Source organism: Monodelphis domestica, chromosome 7 (assembly GCF_027887165.1).
Source record: "Monodelphis domestica isolate mMonDom1 chromosome 7, mMonDom1.pri, whole genome shotgun sequence".
In the NCBI taxonomy this organism is placed as follows: Eukaryota; Metazoa; Chordata; class Mammalia; order Didelphimorphia; family Didelphidae; genus Monodelphis; species Monodelphis domestica.
Window position 1 is genome coordinate 265,625,706 of NC_077233.1, and position 20,550 is coordinate 265,646,255.

A 20,550-nucleotide genomic window follows, 5' to 3' on the forward strand; every position below is an offset into this window, starting at 1 on the left:
AGAAGCAAGGCATTCCAGGCTGAGGAAACAATACCAGCAGAAGTACAGGGAAGGGAGATAGAGTTTGGGGAACATCAGGCAGTCCTGGTGCATTCGAGTGGAGGTTCTGCATAGAAGGGGCATAAGATAGGAGGCTGTGGCAGGTCCCAGAGAGAGCAATGTACCATTCATCTAGGCCAGAGGGGTCAATCGTGTGGGCAACCTGCAACCACTCCGGTGTGCCAATCAGTAATGAAGAGACATAAGACGTAGATAATATTAATGTGTGGTTTTCCAAGTGAACACGTAACCCACAGGAATTCTTGTGTGTGGCCCTATTGGCCCCTGTTTCTATTTGAGTTCAGCACTGCCATGGCTACCCAGAATGGGGAAATTCACCTTGCTGATAACGGCAGGGGAAGAATGGCGTCTAATGAGCTTTGTCTAAAGTGGGGCTTCTTAATGTAGGGTGGCGCTGGTGAAAGTTTTTGAGTTCGAGTCCACAGAGGACAGATTCAAGCTGTCTGTGAACCCCCAGCATTACCCCAGAGAGTGGAGGGAGGAAGTGCTTGCTCTGGGCAGCTGGACAGAGGTGTGGGGCATGCAAAAATTGTCCTCGGGTGCTGGGAAGAGGGGAATGGAGCAGCTCCCCTGTGCCGGGGTCGGCATGCGTGTCAATACTTCGCCAACGCAGATCTAGGTCTGTGAACTTTTTTATTCAAATCTATTCTGATAACAATTCCAATTTAATTGGTTTTGGTCAAGGTGGCGGCTTAGTAGCAGCAAAAGCTGGAACCGCTCAGAGAATCTTTCTAAACCACCCTTAACATAGCCCCTCAAAATGACTGAGGTTACAGAATCAGTTTAATTGGTTTTCTTTCTAATATTCAGGTTAAAAAAAAGTATGCATTTAGAAACATTATTCTAAGGAAGGCTCTGCAGGCTTCATCAGATTGCCAGAGGGGTCATGAAACCCAAAAAGGTTTTGAACACCTAGTTGAGGGGCAGCTAGATGTCTTAGTAGATAGAGCAATAGGACTTGAGTCAGGATTGAATTCGAATCAAGCCTCACACTAGCTCTGTGACCCTGGGGCAAATCACTTCACCTTTGTCTGCCTCAGTTTCCTCAGTGGTAAAATAAAAATACAACATCTACCTATCAGAATTGTGGTAGAATCAAACAAAATATTTGTAAAGCACTTAGCCTGGCACACAGCAAGTAGGTGCTTCTTCCCTTCCTTCATCTAAAGCAATCTCAGAGACATCTGCTGTCTCACTTTCTGACTCTCCTGTCCCCTTCTCCTTTCATTTAGAGGACACTCTTCACTGTCAGCAGTTGTACAACAGCTCCTGCTGTAATTCATTCGTAGTTGACTTTGAACCTCAGTGCTGTGTTGGATCCAACAACCCCCCAGACTGATCTGAGATTCCTCCAGTACTCTTTTGTGTGTTTCTGGAAGGGCATAGGGTGAAAGGGATAAGGGAGATTTGGAAAGTAATTCCAGAGCTAACTATGCTCTCAGAAAAGAGCATGGCTATCCAAATTGGGAACACAATAATAATGATAATATCAAAATAGCTAATGCTATTTGGGGTGCTTTAAGATCTTATTTAAGATATCATCTCATTTAGTCTTCACGACAACCCTAGGAGGGGGGTGTAATTATTATTCTCACTTAGAGATGAAAATAGGGCAGATGTCAGTTAAGTGACTTGCCCAGGGTCATACATGTAGTTGGATGAGGCCAGATTTAAACTCCAGTTTTCCTGACTCAAAGTCTAGTACTCAGCTGTTTGTGCCTCTTTTGTGAGCTCTGCATATCGCCTCTAATCCTTGTCCAGCACTCTTAAGAAAAAGGGCAATGTCCTAGGGCACAGTACCCCGAAGCCAATTTCCCCAGAATAGATCTGACCCAGTCCTTATGTTGTGGGGAAGATGTGAGTGGGGGCCCGGCTTACTCCTGCCTTGCTTTATGAACTCTGTATTTATAGGCTTACAAGCACCTCGGAGTACAGGAAGGTGGCGTGTACTCAGCAATGGGTGTGTACCTGGGGATTACGCGAGTCCTGTTAGATCACATCTTCCCTGGCCCCAGTGAGGTGCTGCCCCAAATCCCCATGAAACAAGTCCCCATCTGTCTTGGGTAGGGCAGGTGAAATGGAATGAGCCCCTGACCTACTTTACAGCAGGCGCCCCCCCTCCATGGAATTAGCACCCAACCGGTCCCTTTCCAGGCCATGTTTTGTCTCTTCTGTTTACTGTTTGGGAACAGACACTGGCCAGGGGGTAGATCACCTAAAATGAGACCAAGGTAGGACCTCGTGAGACAAGAAGCCAGCACCACCACTGCCTGCCTCTTTTTCCCTGAAAGGACCAAGAAGTGGCAAGGTACACACTGCTAGGTGGTGACTAGTTTTTGCTTTGAAGATAGAATTGGCCTTAAAGAAGGCTACAGATAGCAACCATCTTTGAAGACCAAAGGAAGTTTGCTTTGGAAACAGGAGAGCTTTCCCAGGGCTTAGTGTGCTTGGGGATGGTGTGAGGAATGAGACTCAGAGAGCTGGGGGGGCGAGGGGGAGGGGGCTGGAGGAAGGCAGGGAAGCTGATCAGCTTTATTGAATGTGAGTTTTTACCTCCAGGCCACAAAAGCCTTCCCACAAACACCTCTTCAGTTTTATGCTGGAAGTCAGTGGGAAAATGATATCTGCTAGGGATCAGTTTGCTCTGGGCATTAGATTCCTAATCATATGGAGAGTCATTGTCAAGAGCCAAACCCATCAATTACGCCAGCTTGAACATGAATATGAGCCTATATACCCAGAGTGGAGAAGAAAATAAGCCGGAGCCAAATGGAATTCAGGCATGGGGCCATCAGAGCAGCTAATCTATGGGCCGCTTCTCTTGTTGATTCTCTTTGGGAGGCTTTTTCATTATAATGATGTTTCACATTCATAGAAATGATTTTTAGATCGACTGCTTTTCCTCCCAACAACCATGTCAGGGTAGGGAAGTGCTAGTATTAGAACCCTCTTTTGCCGATGAGGAAGTAGATTTAGGTGACCCGACTGGCCTGGCCAGGCTTACACAGCCAGATCTCTGGTTCCAGGTCCACTTTTCCTTTTGCTACTACACTAGAACTGCCTCTCTGGGAAGTCTTAGGGGAACGTGTCTCTATGTCTATTTAACGCTGGCTTTTCCTTTGGTTTTAGCCTAGTGCTCTTAGGGAACAGCAGGAGAAAAAGAGAGTTTGAACCACAGAATCTTAGAACCATATAATGTCAGAATTAGAAAAAGACAACACAGGGCTCCCAGGCCTTTGTCCGGGCTCTTACAATCACCGGAAATCTAAATCGAGCAATCTGGAAAAGTTATAGGCTCCCTCTGGGGCAGGCTCCCTGCCCGCCTGCCCCTTAAAGAACGAAGGCATTCTGCCACTATCGTGTCCCGCGTCATGAGAGGGCTCCTTGTACAGAAGTAAAGACTTCAACTCTTAGAAATCTGCGAACATCCTGCATTGATAGGCATTTTGTTACCCAACCACAAGTACAATTCTGACATGTAAATAGGTGCTAGTAAGAACTCTGAGGGGGCAGCTAGGTGGCTCAGTGGATTGAGAGTCAGATCTAGAGATGGGAGGTCCTGGGTTCAAATCTGGTCCCAGACACTTCTTAGCAGTGTTGACCCTGGGCAAATCGTTGAACCTCCATTATCTAGCTCTTACTGCTCTTCCACCTAAGAACCAATACAAGTATTTATTCCAAGTCAAAAGGTAAGGGTTTAAAAAAACCAAACTGACTGGTAGTCCTGTTGATTTTATCTCTACAAGCTCTCTTGCATCCTTCCACTTTCCCCCAAGGCCCCCGCCCTAGTTTAGGCCTGCATTGCCTCACTGCTCTGTTAGAATAGACTCCGGAATCGTTTCTCTGCTTCTTGTCGGTCCCCTTGTCTAGGCCACCCTCCATACAATTTCCCAAACAATCTTCTTATGCCTTTGCTCTCATGAGTGGGGTGCTGGAGCCAGGGTTGTTACAGCTTTCACTGTGGGCATCTGCACTTCAGGAATCTGCAGACTACAAATCGGGGCTTGAGTTATGTTTTTGTTGATTGTCTAGACTTCAGAAAGTGATGGAGAAGATGTTTATAGGGCAGATTACACTGTGCTGTGTACCATTTCCCCCCCTCGTATCTTAAGAGCCATTTGATAAATGCCAGGACATCCGACCTTTCCCAAGCTTAAAAGCTTTCATTGGCTTCCCATTTCCCATGGGATAAAACGCAAACTCCTCAGCCTGGAAGCTAAAGCCGGACACTGTCTTGTTCCAGTCACCCTTCTGGCATTTTTCACATTTCTCCCCTTGAACCTCATAGGGTTCTTGTGAAAGTCACATGAGATTACATCTATAAAGTGCTTTGCGAACCTTAAAGCACTCTATGAATGCTCACCATTCTTCTTCACCTAATCCATGCTCTCTCCAAACTGGACTTCTTGCTGCTTCCTGAATTTGCATCCCCTCTCCCATCTTGTGTGCCTTGGCCTAGGCTGTGTGCCTTCTGGGCTCTGAGTGTGCTCCTTCCTTAGCCCTGCTGGCTTTTTAGAACCCTTTCTTCCTAAAGACCGCAGCTCAAGGTGTCATCCTGACTAGGAAGCTTTCGCCGTTAGTGCTGCCCCTTCTTCAAAATGTGCTTCCTTCGCTCCCTAGAAACGTTATTCTTCTTCTCTGTACCCCAGATATATCCCTCCAGTAGAACAGAAATGCCTTGAGGATTGGGACGATCACGTCTTTCTCCCTAGCACCCAATAGCAGTGCCTTTGCATAGAGAAGGCATTCTGTTTGCTGGGCTGATTGTGTGGGACAGAGCGGTCAAAATGTTCATTACTGTTGGAAATTTGCCAGTGTGGACAGCGCCATGGCCCGGGAGGCGATAAGAAGGGGCAAGGCTCCCTGCTCAAACAAGGCCGGAGGATTTCGTTTTTAGGTTCTAACCATACAGTGCTGCTTTCTCCTCTTATTTGAAGATACCATTGATATCTCTAGTTATTATAGGAAGAAGATGCAATAAACCTAGGATGGGGAAAAGCACATGCAACTACACAAATAAGTAACTTTGGTTATGATTTAGCTTCATTTTCACGAGTTCAAATCTGGCCTCAGACACTTATTAGCTGTGTGTCTCTGGGCAAGTCATTTAACCCTATTCACCTCAGTTTCCTTATCTGTCAAATGAGCTGGAGAAGGAAATGGCAAACTATTCAAGTATCTTTGCCAAGAAAAACCCAAGTAAGGTTACAAAGAGTTGAACATAACTGAAATGACTAAACATGATTTAGGATTATCAAGGCTGTGGCAGTTCCTTTTTTTTTTTTTAACCCTTACCTTCCATCTTGGAGTCAATACTGTATATTGGCTCCAAGGTAGAAGAGTGGTAAGGGCTAAGCAGTGGGGATTAGGTGACTTGCCCAGGGTCACACAGCTAGGAAGTGTCTGAGGCCAGATTTAAACCCAGGACCTCCCTTCTCTAGGCCTGGCTCTCAATCCACTGAGCCACCCAGCTGCCCCTGACAGTTCCTTTTTTGACATGAGGGAGGACTTGTATTTGGGGAGAGGAATTGATGGGTAATGATAGTGATATATACACACATACACAAAAGGAAAAAGATAAGAAAGAAAAGGACCTCAGTGAGGCAAATAAATACACAGAAGAGAGAAGAAAACATTTCATAAGGGGTCATCGATCCAGGCAACTTTCTGTCATGGGGAGGGTTTTTCCCACACCAGGAGTTCCTTACATCAATGAAATTACAAATCTAGACCAAAATAAAACAAATAGAAGCAACAAAAAACTATTCAAAGCTTTTTTTTTTTTAAACAGAATTCTATAGTCTTAACATTTGGAAAGAGTCCTCACAAGATTTTTTAGTCTGACCTTTACCTAAAGTATGAATCCTGTCTATAGTGCCCCTAACAAGCAGTGATCCTGCCTCCAATTAAAGACCCACACTGATGCCTGGGATTGAGAGTTTCTTCTGGAGTGAGCCTGAGGTAGCCCAGTACCCTTGAGGACAGTCACTAGTATTAGGACACTTCATTATATTGAGTCAAAATTTGCCTCTCTATAACTTCTAGCCATGGACACCAGTTCTGTTCTTTGGGACCAAACTTATGTAATCTTTCATTTAAATGAAAGCCACTTATTTTAATAAAGCTATCATGTGATGTGAAGGAAAGAGTGTTACAGGATGAGACCTCACAGAACTTGGGTTCAAATCCTGGTTTGACTTGGTGGGCATTTGAGCAAATCCCTTAAACCTAGCCTCTGCACTTCAGTTTCTTCATCTGTAAAATGAGAGTGGTACTAGCTAACCTTGCAGAGTTCTTTGAACTCAAACCCAAAGAGATTTTGCCTCCTCTCCAAGTCATCTCTGCAGACTAAGTATCTATTTTCTTTAGCTGACTCAGAAAATAGTTTTTTAATATTCAAATATATTTTATTTTCCCAATGACATGTAACAACAATTTTCAACATACATTTTCTGAAAATAGAAGGTTCAAATTGTCGTCTTCCTTCCCTTCCCTCCCCCTTCTCAGAGATGGTAAGCAGTTTGGTCTGGGTTACACATGTACTCATAAGACAGCTTTAGAAATAGGAATTGCATTTTTTACAAAATTTCTTCTAAACCCTTTAAAAAAGATAATTTGTAACGGTTTATTACATCTAGGCCCCAAAAGATTTTTCTGCAAAACACCTCAAATTGATAGTGGAAATCAGTTGGGAACATGGGATTTGTTTAACAGGAAATCACTGGAAAAAGCTGTTCTGGAACGCATTTGTTCCATGGGGTGAAAGATAGCTAGGCTGGTTCTGAGAGCAGCAGGTCTTCCAGGAAAGGCTTCCTTGGATATCTCATTGAGACATGGAAGTGACCTGACTTCTCAGAGACTGCGCCAGTAAAGTGCAAGCTCTGGCAGGTCCTACCAACTGGAAAGGCTGTAGGAATGAGCCCAGCCATGACCCAGGATGAAGGATGTGCATTGTTTGAGGCCCAGCGCAGCTAAATTCAGAGGCTTATCAGCAGGCTAGCCCGAGGGAAGGAAGTTTTCAGCCACCAGCTAGGCCTGTGCTGGAGGGGTCTGCAGTCTGGGTAGGCTCCAGTCCTAAAAACTATCCAAGTGTTGAAACAGGAAAACGTCTCTTTCACAGTGCTGGGTTGAAGTCGTTACCTGCCCAAAGGTTCGGGTGGGCTGGGCCCGCCCTCTGGGAACTTCCCATCCCAAAGGAAGTCTTGCTCATTGCTACTCCCGAGTCATCCTCAAAGAATGGGTGGGTGGGCGGCTCCCCATGGGGAGGCTGAGTTTGGTGGCAAAGTACCGACATGCCTCGGCGGCTACACTCCACTAGAGCCGGGGTGAGGACCAACCTGTAGGGGCCTGCTCCCTGGGACAATATAGCCCTGTGCCCAGGCCCGGGTGAGCTCACTGCAGAGAGCATGCAACACGCCCAAGAGCGGGCTGCAGCCTTTGTGGCCCTGAGCGATGGGGGCTTGGGCAGAAGCGGTGCTGGGCTGGATGCGAGGAAGGGGGTGTGGGGGGAGGGGAAGGAGGCAAGAGCCAAGATTGTGGGCCTCCAATCGTGTGGTGACCCACAGTTATGGGTCTGCCTCAGGCACCTCTGGCTGGAGGAATTCACAGACCTGCTGCATGGTGGGTTGGAGGGGAGGGATGGGAAGCAGGTGTGTCCCCAACTGTCACTGAGCTTCGGGTCAAAACTAAGCCTGTTGATGAGTCGGTGTCCCACAAAGTCACGGAACTGGGTGACGATTAGCTTTGTACTCGCTGTTTACCTGGCACAGGGTAGAGAGAATCCCTGAGAGCCTCCCCTGGCGTAGACCCAGCCAGTTCTCTGGGCTTGTGTGACCCCGAAATGGAATCGGTTCTAACAAGTAGATACTGACCGGTGGAGCAGCCCCAACAAGTCTGACCCTTGAGGCTGAGATTTGGCACTCAGGCCCTCTTCCCCGCCCTTTGCAGCCTGCTTTTCTCAGAATCCAAGCAGGCCCCTGCTCAGGCTTGGTGCTTGTCCTTCATGCTCAAAGAGGACCAACATGGCATCTCTAAGTCGGAGTCAGGGTCCAGAGCGTCCAGCTGTGGCTGATCAGCCCCCCGCTGAGCTCAGAGCTCGCACAGAGGTCAGAAGAAGCCATCCCAAGACCCTCTCAGGCTCAGAGACTTGACAGATCATCGGAACCTCTCGTTTGACATATAGGGAAACAAGGCCTCAGAGACACCCAGCCACACTCAGGGCCACAGAGATGATAACTTAAATAGCTTTAGAGCTGAAAGGGGCATCTTGTTCATTTTACAAGAACTTGAACCCAGGTCCTGTTGACTCTCAATCCCAGTGCTTTCCCTTTCCCTACCCCCAACAATGTAGCAGAACCAGTTCTAGAACTCTCATCTCCTAACCCAAAGTACAGGGTCTAGTTAAGCACTTAAAAAATGCTTGTTGACTTAACTGCCATTCTGTACGCTTGCTGATATGTTGGGAACCTGTACCTTGGAGCAGAAAAGCCTTCTTCTTTTGCTTCTCCTAGAGCTTTTGTCTGCCCTTGACCAAAAGCCTTGCAATACAAATTAATCTCCAATGGTAAAATTTTAGGAACTGTGAGAGTGACATTATGGGAAGAGGGCCTTCCTTGTATTTTTCTAATCATCTCACATAAGCAGCCACTTGTCTTTTCCATGCATGTTTTTGTTTTTCATGTCTGATTCGTTGGGACCTCATCTGTGGTTTTAAAAAGATACTGGACTGCTTTGCCATTTCCTTCTCTAGTTCATTTGCAGATGAAGAAACTGAGGCAAACAGTTAAATGACTTGCCCAGGGTCACACAGCTAGTAAATGCCTGAAGTCAGATTTAAACAGGCCAGGCACTCTATCCACTGTACCATCTAGTTGTCCCTTTCCTTCATAAGACGGGCTTTTTCTCCTTATCAGTAAGAAAACTAAAGAAAAGTAGCCTCTGTGCTCTGGGAATAATAATACAAATAAAAAAAAATAATAAACCCAGATCAAATTGCTTACCATCTCTGAGAAAAGGGGAGGGAAGGGAAAGAAGGCGACAATTTGAACCTTATATTTTCAGAAAATGTATATTGAAAATTGTTATTACATGTCATTGGGAAAATAAAATAATAGCATTTATATAGATCTTTTAAGTTTGTTAAGCCCTTTACAAATATCATAATTTTAAGGTCAGATTGTTATTATTATCCCCAATTTGCTGATGAGAAAACTGAGAAAGAACTGAAGTGACTCGCCCAGAGTCACACAGTTAACAGTGTCTGAGGCTAGATTTGTAGCCCAGACTTCCTGGCTCCAGGTCCAGCACTCTTATCCAAGTATTAGTCATCCTTTGACAACCCCGGATGCTGATGTGAATCTTCCAAAGCTGAGGGGCTATGCCTGCCAATGCAGTTTGCTGTGAGCCAGATTTAGTAATAAATGCCATGGAAGGAGAAACCAACGCACTTCCTCTTTCTGGGCCTCGGTTTCCCCACTTATGAAATGAGAACTTGAGCTAGATGCTATTCAAGTGTCCTTTTAGCTCTAAATTGATGCTTTATACTCCTAAAGAAAATAGTCCTTGTTTTCAAGAATATTTGTCTAACTCTTACTTTCTGTCTTAGTAACAGCTCTAAGACAGAAGAGCAAGGGCCAGGCAAACAAGCTTGAGTAACTTGCCTAGAGTCACACAGCTAAGAAGGGTCTGAGGCCAGATCTGAAACAAGTCCTCCCATCTCCAGGCTTGGCCCTCTATCTACTGTGCCACAGAGCTGCCCCATTTTCAAGAAATGTTTAATCCAGCCCAGGATACAGAACCAAGAGGCAATGTGGTGTGGTGAGAAGAGTGCGAAATCTGGCGTCAGAGAATCCAGTATTCCACCCTAACTGCTCTTACTCTTTTGTGAGAACATGGGCAATTCTCTTCATCTCTAGGGACCTCCGTTTCCTCATCTGTAAAATCAAGGAGTTGGACTAGACAGCCTTTAAGAGGTCCCTTTTCAGCTTGCAATCAATGAAGAAAGCAACTTGTGCTAGAATTTGTGGTCCTGACTTTAAGTTCAGGAGCATATGGTGACAGGAGAGATCTCTGTGCACTGGAGGTTCTATGGAGGATGTGGGACTTGAGTGGAGCCCAGGAAGGCTCCCTCTTGGGACGCCCCGACATTTGGCCTCCTCGGTGGCGATGGCTAGGACGCCGTTAGAAAAGATTATCTAGCGTGTCCGCGCCACGGCTTTCTATTCTCTTCCTTCTCTCTCCTGGTGTTCCCGTCTGCTCCCCTGGTTTGTGCCATCATCTGCTTTGCAGTGGACTCCCAGGTGTTCATCTCCGCCCTAACTGTCCCCAAAGCTGGAGTTCTCTCAGTGCCTGCTCTGTGTCACCATCTGGGCTCTCAACTTGTGATTTCATCGTTGAGGGAACGCCTGCACAAGGCATTCCCCTCCACAGTGCTGGGCAGCATCTTCTTTGCACCACATAGACCTAGAGAGCCGCCTGGAGCTGGGTGAGTTTAGGGGGCTTTCTCAGGCTGAAGGGAGAATGCTTGGTGGCAGAGCCAGAGTAGAAACACAGCCTCTGCTGCTCTGTTCCATGCCTTCTTCTCAACGTAGGAAACTTTCTCTGGGCCAGAGATCTGTTATTTTTACAGGTATTTTATTTTACCAATGACATGTCATAGCCATTTTCCACATAAGTTTTCTGGAGTTAGATGATCCCAGTTGTCTTCCTCCCGCCCTCCCTTCCCAGAAGATGGTTAGCCATTTGGTCTGGGCCATCCATGTATTATCATACAAAATCTATCCTCATATTGTCCACCGTTTTGAGAGAATACTCCTACAAAACCAAAAGCACAAATAAGCGAAGATGAAAACTCATGCTTTGTTCTGTATTCTAACTCCAACTGTTCTTGCTCTGGAGCTGGATATGTTCTTTGGCATAAGTCCTTCACTTGTGGGATGGAGGCTCTTAGCCTGTGGTCCATGAGCTTGTTTTTGCCTAACATTTTGATAACTATTTCAGTAGAATTGTTTTCTTTTGCAACACCAAGTATTTATTTTATGAATTTAATAACGTTCGGAGAAGGGGTCCAGAGGCTTTACCAGACTGCCAAAGGGTTCCAGGACACAGAAAGGTTAAGTGTCCCATGCTAGTTAGATACTCTTCATTTACAGAGTAGGAAATCGAGGCCCAGAGAGGGAAAGGGAATTTTCTGAGCTCACACAGTGAGCCAGGCCTAAAATTCAGGTTTCCTGACTCCTAGCAGAGTCCTTGTATTCTCCATCCATGATCCCCTGATTGACCAGTGAGCCTCTGAGGGAGATGGCAGGGAAAGCCATTAGCTGAATGCAGGGTGGGAGGCTATAGAAACTGGCCTCTCTGAATGCCCCTGCCCAGTTTGGGGCTCAAGAAGATCTGATGAAGAATGGGTTTTCAAGCCCCCAACCAGTTTGAAATGCTCACATAGGGGGAGTAAGGGAACCAGGCTGGGAGCCATGCGGAAATAAGTAGACTCTGAGTTTGTGTTTGGAAGCCAAGGCCTGTCCTGAGCTCAGAGGTGACATGGTTTCTTTTTCCTGCCACGAGGCTAGAGGCTGGGGTCTCTGCCCTCGCTAAGACAGCAGGAGAGCCCAGAAGGCAGGCAGGGAAAGCTCAGCCACACCACCTCCCAGCGCCGCGCTTTGTCCCCTCTATTCCATTCAAAGCAGCCTCTTTCTCAGCACAAGCGGTCTCTCCGCGTTGAGGACAGTTTCCCTCTTTCCCTGCCTCTCCTCCACTCCCTCGCTTCCTTCAGAGCACAGTCCAGGGGTCACCTCCTCTGGGAAGCCTTCCCCTTCCTGATTCCCTGTTATCAGTGCTCTCCCCCGCGAAATTGCTTTGCCTGACTGTGTATGTAGATGCTGTGTATTTATTCATCTGTGTGATCATTGGTGATAACAGAATGTAAATTTCTCGAGCAGGATCCTTTTGTTTCTGTCTGTGTATTCCCAGGACCTACCACAGTGCCTCGAACACAGAAGGCACTTAAGAAGTGCTGAATTGAACAATATGGAAGTATGTTCTGCATGATAATACACGTATAACCCAAACTGAAGTCTTGCTAGCTCTAGGAGGGGGGAAGGAGGCCATTTGGATCCTATAACTTAAGAAAATGCATGTGGAAATTGGTTATTACATATAATTAATCTCTTTGCCAAACCCAAAAGAAAGTGCTGACGTGGACTGACTTGAGGCTCCCAGGGTTTGGGATGGCACGATGGAAGACAAGCTTGTATAACCATGTTTGTCTTCTAGAAAGGTTTTCAACTTAAAAATGAGAATCTGAAATGGCCTGAATGGGAAAACCAGCAGCCCAGACCTGCTTGGTCCCAAGCAAGAGCCCCTGGGCTACGGGTCAGGATAGTCAAGTTAGGCAGCTTACCTGGCCAGGGCAGTTCTTTTAAATATTTCTTCTTATAAGTGCGCATATTTTTAATGCCAAGACAGTCTGCTCTCCGTGGTTGTCGGTGAGACAAGATGCATGTGACCGGCAAGGCTCAGAGCCTGCTGCCCTAGATCTCCCATCTGCCTTGTCCCTGCTTATGAGACCAGTCACTGGAGTCTCCTCCGCGCTCTTCTCCCAGGAGCACTTCTTGGGCGAGTTCTATGGCGCTCTGTGGCCTTGGGCAAGTGAATTCCCCCTTCCTAAAAGTCTTCAGCTTTCTTTTAATGAAGGTCTTAGGGAGAATAGACGGTGAGGCATCCCTCTCTTTGTGGCTGGCAGGAGGGACTACCATGGCGCAATGTAAACATCGTCAGCCGTGTGCACTGTGTGGCCCTGATTTTTGCTTGTTTTTCTTTGTTATATTAAAAAAAAAAAGTGTTTCCAGAAACATCACAACGGTAGAAGAGAACGCATCAATAAAACCCTAAAAAATCAAAGTAGCCGAGTGTGGAGGAGCCCATTTGTAATTCCCGCTGGTAGGGGAGGTCGCGGAACATGGCTCTAGAGGTTCTAAGCTTCATTAGAATAGATGTTCCATCATCTCTGAGGGCTTCCCGGCTGTCCCGTGTCTGATCGCGGCCCTACGGCTAGTGCAGGGAGCGAGCTGGGAAGAAGCTGGGCCAGCTCCGAGACTCACTGCTCTGACCTCTCTCGACAGGTGATTGCTGTGGTCATGGACATGTTCACAGACGTGGACATCTTCAAGGACCTGCTGGACGCCGGCTTTAAGAGGAAGGTGGCCGTGTATGTTATCGTGGACGAGGCCAACGTGAAGTACTTCTTGCACATGTGTGAGCGGGCCCAGATGCACACAGGACACATGAAGGTAGGGCTGGCCGGAATGTGCCGGAGGCTGAAGAGCCTCACCTTGCACGTGGCAGTCAAAGAATACGCTCCTGACTCCCTGGGCCTGGCCACAAGGAGGTCTGGGGACAGTGAGGAGTACCAGGCCTGGAATCAGAAGGTCCTGGGTTCAAATCTATCTTTAGATGCTTCCTAGCCATGTAAGCCCGGACTTAACTCCAGTGTCATTCGCCTGTCTTAGAAGGAATACTAGGATAGAGCATGAGGGTTTGGGGGTGAAACAAGGACCAGAAGAAGTGTGACATTCCCTCTAAGCTCAAAGGGCTTGCAGGAGAGCTGTGAGCAGGAGATTGTGGGGAGAAGATAACCAGACAGAATCTTAGATGCCAAGGGAGTGTCCGGGGGGATGCTAGAGGAGCTCAGGGGAAGGGGTAGCGCTGGGGGGCCAAGCAAGGCTACCTGGAGAAGGTAGCACTAACTGAGTCCAGAAGCATGCACAAGGTTTAGAGAAGCATAGAAGAAAAGGATTGCATGGCAAAGAAAGGGAGCCGCGTGAAAACTCTTGTAGGCTAGACATTTTAGGGAAACTGAGGCAACTGGCTTATTGGAGTGGAGGATTTAGAACCAGACGGGAAAGGCCAGGCTAAGGACATTGGAAAGAGGTAGTGTTACGTGTGGGTAGAGCCTTGGACTAGTAATCTGAGGATTAGGGTTCTAGTCTGGATTTTGCTACTCAATTGCAGATAAGACCTTGAACTTCCATTCTCCAAGGTTCACTTTCTCCGACTAGATTACCTTTAAGGCCCTTCCTAGCCATGTCATTTAATGACTTTGCCATTTCCTCTTGTAAGCCATGGTGAGAAATCAATCAGTCAGATTTTTGTTAAGTCCCTGCTACGTGCCAGCCACTGTCCTGAGGGGTCTGACAGAAGGACGAAAGGCCCTGGGCAGTGGGGAGGCCTCAGAGAAAGGCCTAGACCCTACACAGAAGGCCAGAACTTTGAATTAATTAGCCTGCATAGCTTCAATAGTATGAACAAAGATGCAGAAATAAGAGAGACTCCAGACATGCCTGGTTAACAAGCTTCCACGCGCCAAGCCTGTAATTTAAGTGCATTTTTCCAAGTGTGATCTTTTCCCCTGACTCCCAAGCCTGAGCCCTTTCAAGTGGCTTACGTGAAGCAGGGATGGCTGTTTCTTCTGAGTTTGCAGATTCCATTGGGCTTGGATCTGACCAACTGGTAAGCTGGCTTCTTGTGGTTCCCCAGCTTTGTTCCTTCTGACCCCCATGCCTGCCCTCCGTATAATTATAAGAAAGAATACAATACCAAAGCTGGAAGACCATCATTTAGAGACCGCCATTGTATAGAGGAGGAAACTGGACTGCAGGAGAATCATCATGGTGGAATGAAAACGTGGTCCTGGCTCTGGCATTAGCCATAAGTGACCTTACTACAGGGTCCTCACTTCATCTGTCTAGGCCACAAGCTTCTCCATCTCAGAAAATCAAGGGGCTTCACCAAATTAGCACTCAAGTCCCTAAAAGTTCTATAATTCAATTCCATGTCCTTAACCCAAGGCCATGTAACTAGATATTGCTATTAATTACATGATTTTAACAACAATGGATCATCAATGATGTTGTTGCCATAGCTATCACCTGCCTGTGCTTTAAAGTTCACAAAGCCATTGCCACTCGTTATCTTACTTGAGCCTCACAGCAATTCTGAAAGCTAAATAAAGCAAGTATTATTATCTCCATTTTACCAAAGCCAGAAGAAGCCTATGAATTGGAGAGGGTGAGTGAGACAGGATGGGAGATGACGCAAGCAGAACTTCCTCGGGGACATAAGGAAGACCTTTGGCCATGAGCAAAGGGAGCTTCTGCCAAGTGAGAGAAGCAGCATCTCGGTACTATTTATATAGAAAGTGTTAGAGCTCTGCTTCTGGATTGGCTCCGTTCAGCAAGCACTTGGGCTGTATCCACGTGCCAGGGACCAGAGGTGCAAGGAGAACGTGGCGCCGCCTTCAGGAGTTTGGATTCTAAGAGGAATCCATTTTTCAAGAACATCCTCGGATTTCCAAAGACACTGCAGGCTTGTTGGTGGTGGAGGTATGAGCACTTCCCAAAGGACTTCTGTAATAGCTTTTATTATTTTTTAAACTTTGCTCAAATGGAGAGCTCTAGCCACCACTCGCCACGTATCCCCTATGAGCTGGCCATTTCTTAGACCTGTGGCTTTAGAGGTCTGGGCAGCCAGGGGGCATGCTGAATAGAGCAATGGACCTGGCACTTATTAGCTATGCGATCCTCGGACTTAACCTCTGTTTGCCCGTTTCCTAAACTGCAAAATGGAGATGTTAGCGCTTATTTCCCAGACTTATTGTGAGGACAAAATGAGTATTTGTAAAATGCTTTGCAAACCTTAAAGCACTATATAAATACGAGCTATTATAATAATTAGCCTTACCTTATAATCAGTGCAAGTAAGGGAGGGTTCGGTAATAAGGAGGACTTTATTACATTACAAAAACACCTGTGAGCCCCTGCTAAACTCAGAGGAGCCCCATTTAAAGTGTAACTCACCTGTCAGACAGACAGAATGTTCCAAACCCTGATGTAGTCCACTTGGCATGCCACCCCTGTTCAAGGATCTTTATCCTACTCAGATCTGACCTGATTTCTGTCCTATCTTCTTTTGGAGGAAGGATAAGTGCTTAAATAATATCACTTACAAGGGGCAGCTAGTTGGTTCAATGGCTAGAGAGCCAGGTCTGGTGACAGGTCTTGGGTTCAAGCGTGACCTCAGTGTGACTCTAGGCAAGTCACTTAACCTCAGTTGCCTACCTCTTACTGCTCTTATGCCTTGGAACTGATCCTTATATCAATTCTAAGACAGCAGGCAAGGGCTTAAAAAAAAAAGGATATCACAAAGGAGAGTGAGGGAAATTGGAGGAGACAGGACTAAGGTACAGGGGAATCGTATTCAGCAGAATAGACGCCTACCCCACCAGAGGAGTGTCGTTTTTAAAGTTCTAGGGTTCTAGTCTGGATTTTGCCCCTGAATTGCATATATGCAGAGATTACTTCCATTCTCTGTGGTTTAATTTCTTCCTCGATAAAAGTGGAGATTTGATTAGATTGCCTTTAAGGTCCTTAACATTTTATGATTTTACTATTTTCTCCTGTAAGCAATAGTGAGAATTTACTCTTTCTTGGCCTGCTAATTTATCCAGCTTCCATCTTCCTGTTTAGCAAGGAGGTCACCCAGACTTAGTGATAGTCAAACACCTCTGTGACCTTATTTTCTTTGCAAAGGTGCCCGAAGAGTTCTAGAATGGAAGTCTGAGTTTTTGCTGTTTATTCACCCATAAACATCCATGTCTAGTAGAGAAATATACTCATTGTATAAAATGGAGAGACACAATTAGAAACTGATCACCCGTGGACACCCCGTCAGTTCTTGGGAGGAAAGGAGACAGTATGTGTAAATCTACTTCTGGTGCATTTCTCCATCACCCCCTTTGTGCTTCTGTCACCTGAGGCTCAAATGGGACACTTACAACCAAAAGGGACCCTAGATCTGAGTTCAAATCCCATTTCTGATGCTTACTCTCTGTGGGATTTTGGACCAGTCACTTGTATTCCGCGAACCCCAGTTTTATCATCTATTAAAGGAAAGGGTTGGAGAGATGACATCTAAGGTCCCTTACATCTCTAAGTCAGGTAATTATACACATGAAGGGGCAGGCTCCCAGTCTGGTGTGCTGTCCACTACACCACAATGCCTCCTTGCTGCAGAGGAGTCCCCAGGAGTCGATCTCTCCCCACATCTCATCCCCTGCCCCAGACAACTTGCCATTTATTCCTCAAGCTTCTACAGGCCCAGCTCCTGTGATCTGTCACCTCTGCCAGAGGCCCTGCCCTAACTGCCCTGGGCTCCTCCCTTCCCCCTGGGTGGGCATGGGCAGCAGCTTGTCCTGAAGAGCTTTTTCCTTGCAGTTTCCTCTCTTGGTAATCCTTTGGCTGTTCCCTACTCTCATTCATTAAACAAGTTTGTATCATGCCCCTGGGTGTGGTGGGAGATCCAGGCATTGGGGTGGGCCTGACTGTGGAATTCTACTCTATTCTACTCTAGGGTGGAGGGGAGGGAGGGGACACTTATGAAAACAAAAAAAGACATTCAGAAGGCTGTCCCTGATGAAGCATAGACAGTAAGTACTAGGAGGGAGTAGAAATGGTTGCTATATCAAGAGGAATTCTGGTTTGAACTGAGACTGAAGTAAAATTTAGATGGGTGGCAAGGGCATTCCAGGTAGGGGGAGCCATAAGGAGAGCATCATGTGTGCTGGATTGGCCTGGGTGGGAGCAGAGAGTTCATAATGGGAAAATCCAGGCTGAGGAACTTGGACTAGATCCTGTGGGCCGTGGGGAAGCGGGGGAGGCACATTCCAGCTCTGGCCAGGGAAGCAGCAAGAGAGCTTGAGAATGTTCCTTTCTGAGAAATGTTTCCTGAGAATTCTGTCCCAGGCTGAGTTATTAAAGAAGGGACACTGACTCTGGGGCAATGGGACTGGAAGGGAGGTTGGCTTGGAGGAATGTGTAAGGCCCTGCCTACTGGTGGGCTGTAGCAGTATTGGCCCATTCTGGACCATGTCATTGTGTTAGTCCATTGAAGCATTGAACGCTTCTTGGTTAGGACCAAGTCACCCAGCAAACCTATAACCTTTTGTAAGCCATAGAAGACCAGCCAAAGCTAAAGGCCTACTGCTGAACAATTTCCACCTTTTCTATTTCTGGCCTGGAGCTGAGCCAAAATTATTCCTGGATCAAAATCCTCAAAGCTGTTGAGATTTGGATTGGGAGAATTCAGTAATTCCCAAATCCTTGTTACATCTTTAGAGGCATAGTGGAAAGATTGCTAGAGTGAAGAGATCTGATTAGAATCTTGCCTCAGGAATTCAGCTGTGGGACCTTAGGAAAACCATTTCATTTTTTGGAGTCTTTGTTTCAACATTTTTGAAATGGGTGTAAAAATTCCTTAAAGTGCTGCTGTGAGAAAAGTACTCTGTAAATTTCATAACTTTATATAAAAATGAGTTATTATTATTATTATTAATGATAAAAATCCTGATGATCCCTCTAGGTGGTAGACTGGGTTAGGCCTATCATCCCCATTTCACTAATGATGAAATTGAAACACAGTGATTTGTCCAAGGTCCCCCAGACTAGAATTTAGGCCCCAAGTTGCCAAGAATTTAGGTTCTGAAACTGAAGTAATCCCCTAGCTCCATGGTGGCAAACCTTTGGCATACAGAGCCCTCGTTATTGGACATGTGCACCATGGCTTGCCAGAGTTCATTACTAGAAAGCCAGAGGAACTTGGGACAAGTTGTTCCCTTCCCCTCTCCATGTGCCCAAGGATATCACCCACCCCTCTGGCCAGCATCCCAATGGGAGCACTTCCTCCCTCCCCTGTCTAGGGTAAGGTGTGTGTGTGTGGGGGGGGGGCGCTTGGTCTCTGGGTGGGGGGAGGGGGGACACAGCACTCAATCTCTGAAAGGTTCACCATCACTGCCCTAGCTCATACCTCAACCTTCAGTCTGAGCTCCTTCTCCGTACTGCCTAGGAGTTCTGCAGCTCTACCTGCCATGGGTGCCTACCCATGTACTTATCTAATACGTGCTCTTTGTGCATTGTTAAGTAAGGGCCATAGTTTCCCAATAACTGTCCCCCAAGAGTTTGTCAGAGACCAGATGGAACCCTGCTGCTACCAACAATAGGAGTCAAGCGCTACCTGCCAGTAACTTGACTTTGTTTAAAAAAGAACAACTCAGTCTTATACAGCTGAACCAGAAAAACTAATAATTGTCCAATTTAGAGAGAATTTCCTGGGTTCAAATTATGACCTTGCATATGACTTCTATTTGCTTTGGTAGCCATGGAAACAAGGATGAAAGACAGGTTTATTCCCCCCAAAGCAGTGAGACCACTGATATTCACATCAAAACAATTTGGTACTGGCTAAGAGACAGAAAGGAGGATCAGTGGAATAGACTTGGGGTAAGTGAACTCAGCAAGACAGTCTATGACAAGCCCAAAGATCCCAGATTTGGGGGCAAAAATCCACTATTTGATAAAAACTGCTGGGAAAATTGGAAGACAGTGTGGGAAAGATTAGGTTTGGATCAACACCTCACACCCTACACCAAGATAAACTCAGAATGGGTGAATGAAAGAAAACTATGTGAACACAGAATAGTATACATGTCAGACTTTTGGGAAGGTAAAGATTTTAGAACCAAGCAAGACTTAGAAAGAGTCACAAAATGTAAAATCAATAATTTTGATTACATTAAATTAAAAAGGTTTTGTACAAACAAAATCAATGCAACCAAAATTAGAAGGGAAGAAACAAATTGGGAAACAATCTTCATTACAAAAGCCTCTGACAAAGGTCTAATTACTCAAATTTATAAAGCACTAAACCAATTGTACAAAAAATTGTTCAAAAAAATGTCATTCTCCAATTGATAAATGGGCAAGGGACATAAATAGGCAATTTTCAGTCAAAGAAAATAAACACATGAAAAAGTGTTCTAAATCTCTTATAATTAGAGAGATGCAAATCAAAACAACCCTGAGGTACCAGCTCACACCTAGCAGATTGGCTAACATGACAGCTATGGAAAGTAATGAGTGCTGGAGGGGATGTGGCAAAGTCGGGACATTAATTCATTGCTGGTGGAGTTGTGAACTGATCCAAAGCAGTGAAACCACTGATATTCAGGCTGATAGTATAGCCAGTTCAAGTCTGTTCTTCAGCCCCAAGGACCTTTACTTTTCAAACTCCTTCCTTTTTCTTTGGCCAGTTGTTGGGGAATAATATTCATCTGGATTCTTCCAGTTCTAGTTTGCACCTGCTCTCTAGGCAAAGTTAGCCTGACTTGGAACCCCTCCAGGAAAAGCAGAATTTGACCAAATACTCCAGTCTATCTCATTTGATCCTTAGCTGCCATGCTGAAATACCTCACAACTGTCTCTTCTCCCTTTGGCTTTTAATAGGGGTTATCTTAGAATTTAAAGCTGGAAGAGAGACTGAGAAACCATCTTTCCCAACCCCCTCATTTACAGAGGAGGAAGCAGAGACCCAGAAAAATTCTTTCTTTGTAAGCTAAGCCTCAGGGCCTTCACCTGCCCCAGACGTTCTGTTTCACTCGTGCCT

At 46.0% G+C, this 20,550-nt stretch overlaps 2 protein-coding genes across 3 annotated transcripts in view; one reads left to right on the forward strand and one right to left on the reverse strand.

Annotated features, from left to right (window-relative positions):
• Window positions 1-20,550, reverse strand: part of SLC5A10 (solute carrier family 5 member 10) — a 190,043-nt gene that overhangs the window by 76,976 nt on the left and 92,517 nt on the right. The window lies entirely within an intron of this gene.
• The window catches only part of FAM83G (family with sequence similarity 83 member G), a 59,960-nt gene that overhangs the window by 18,998 nt on the left and 20,412 nt on the right, over window positions 1-20,550 (forward strand). For both annotated transcript variants that reach the window (XM_007497956.3, XM_007497957.3), the window contains exon 3: window positions 13,179-13,346. In XM_007497956.3, coding sequence (XP_007498018.1) covers window positions 13,179-13,346 — 168 coding nt within the window. The remainder of the gene's footprint in view (window positions 1-13,178; window positions 13,347-20,550) is intronic.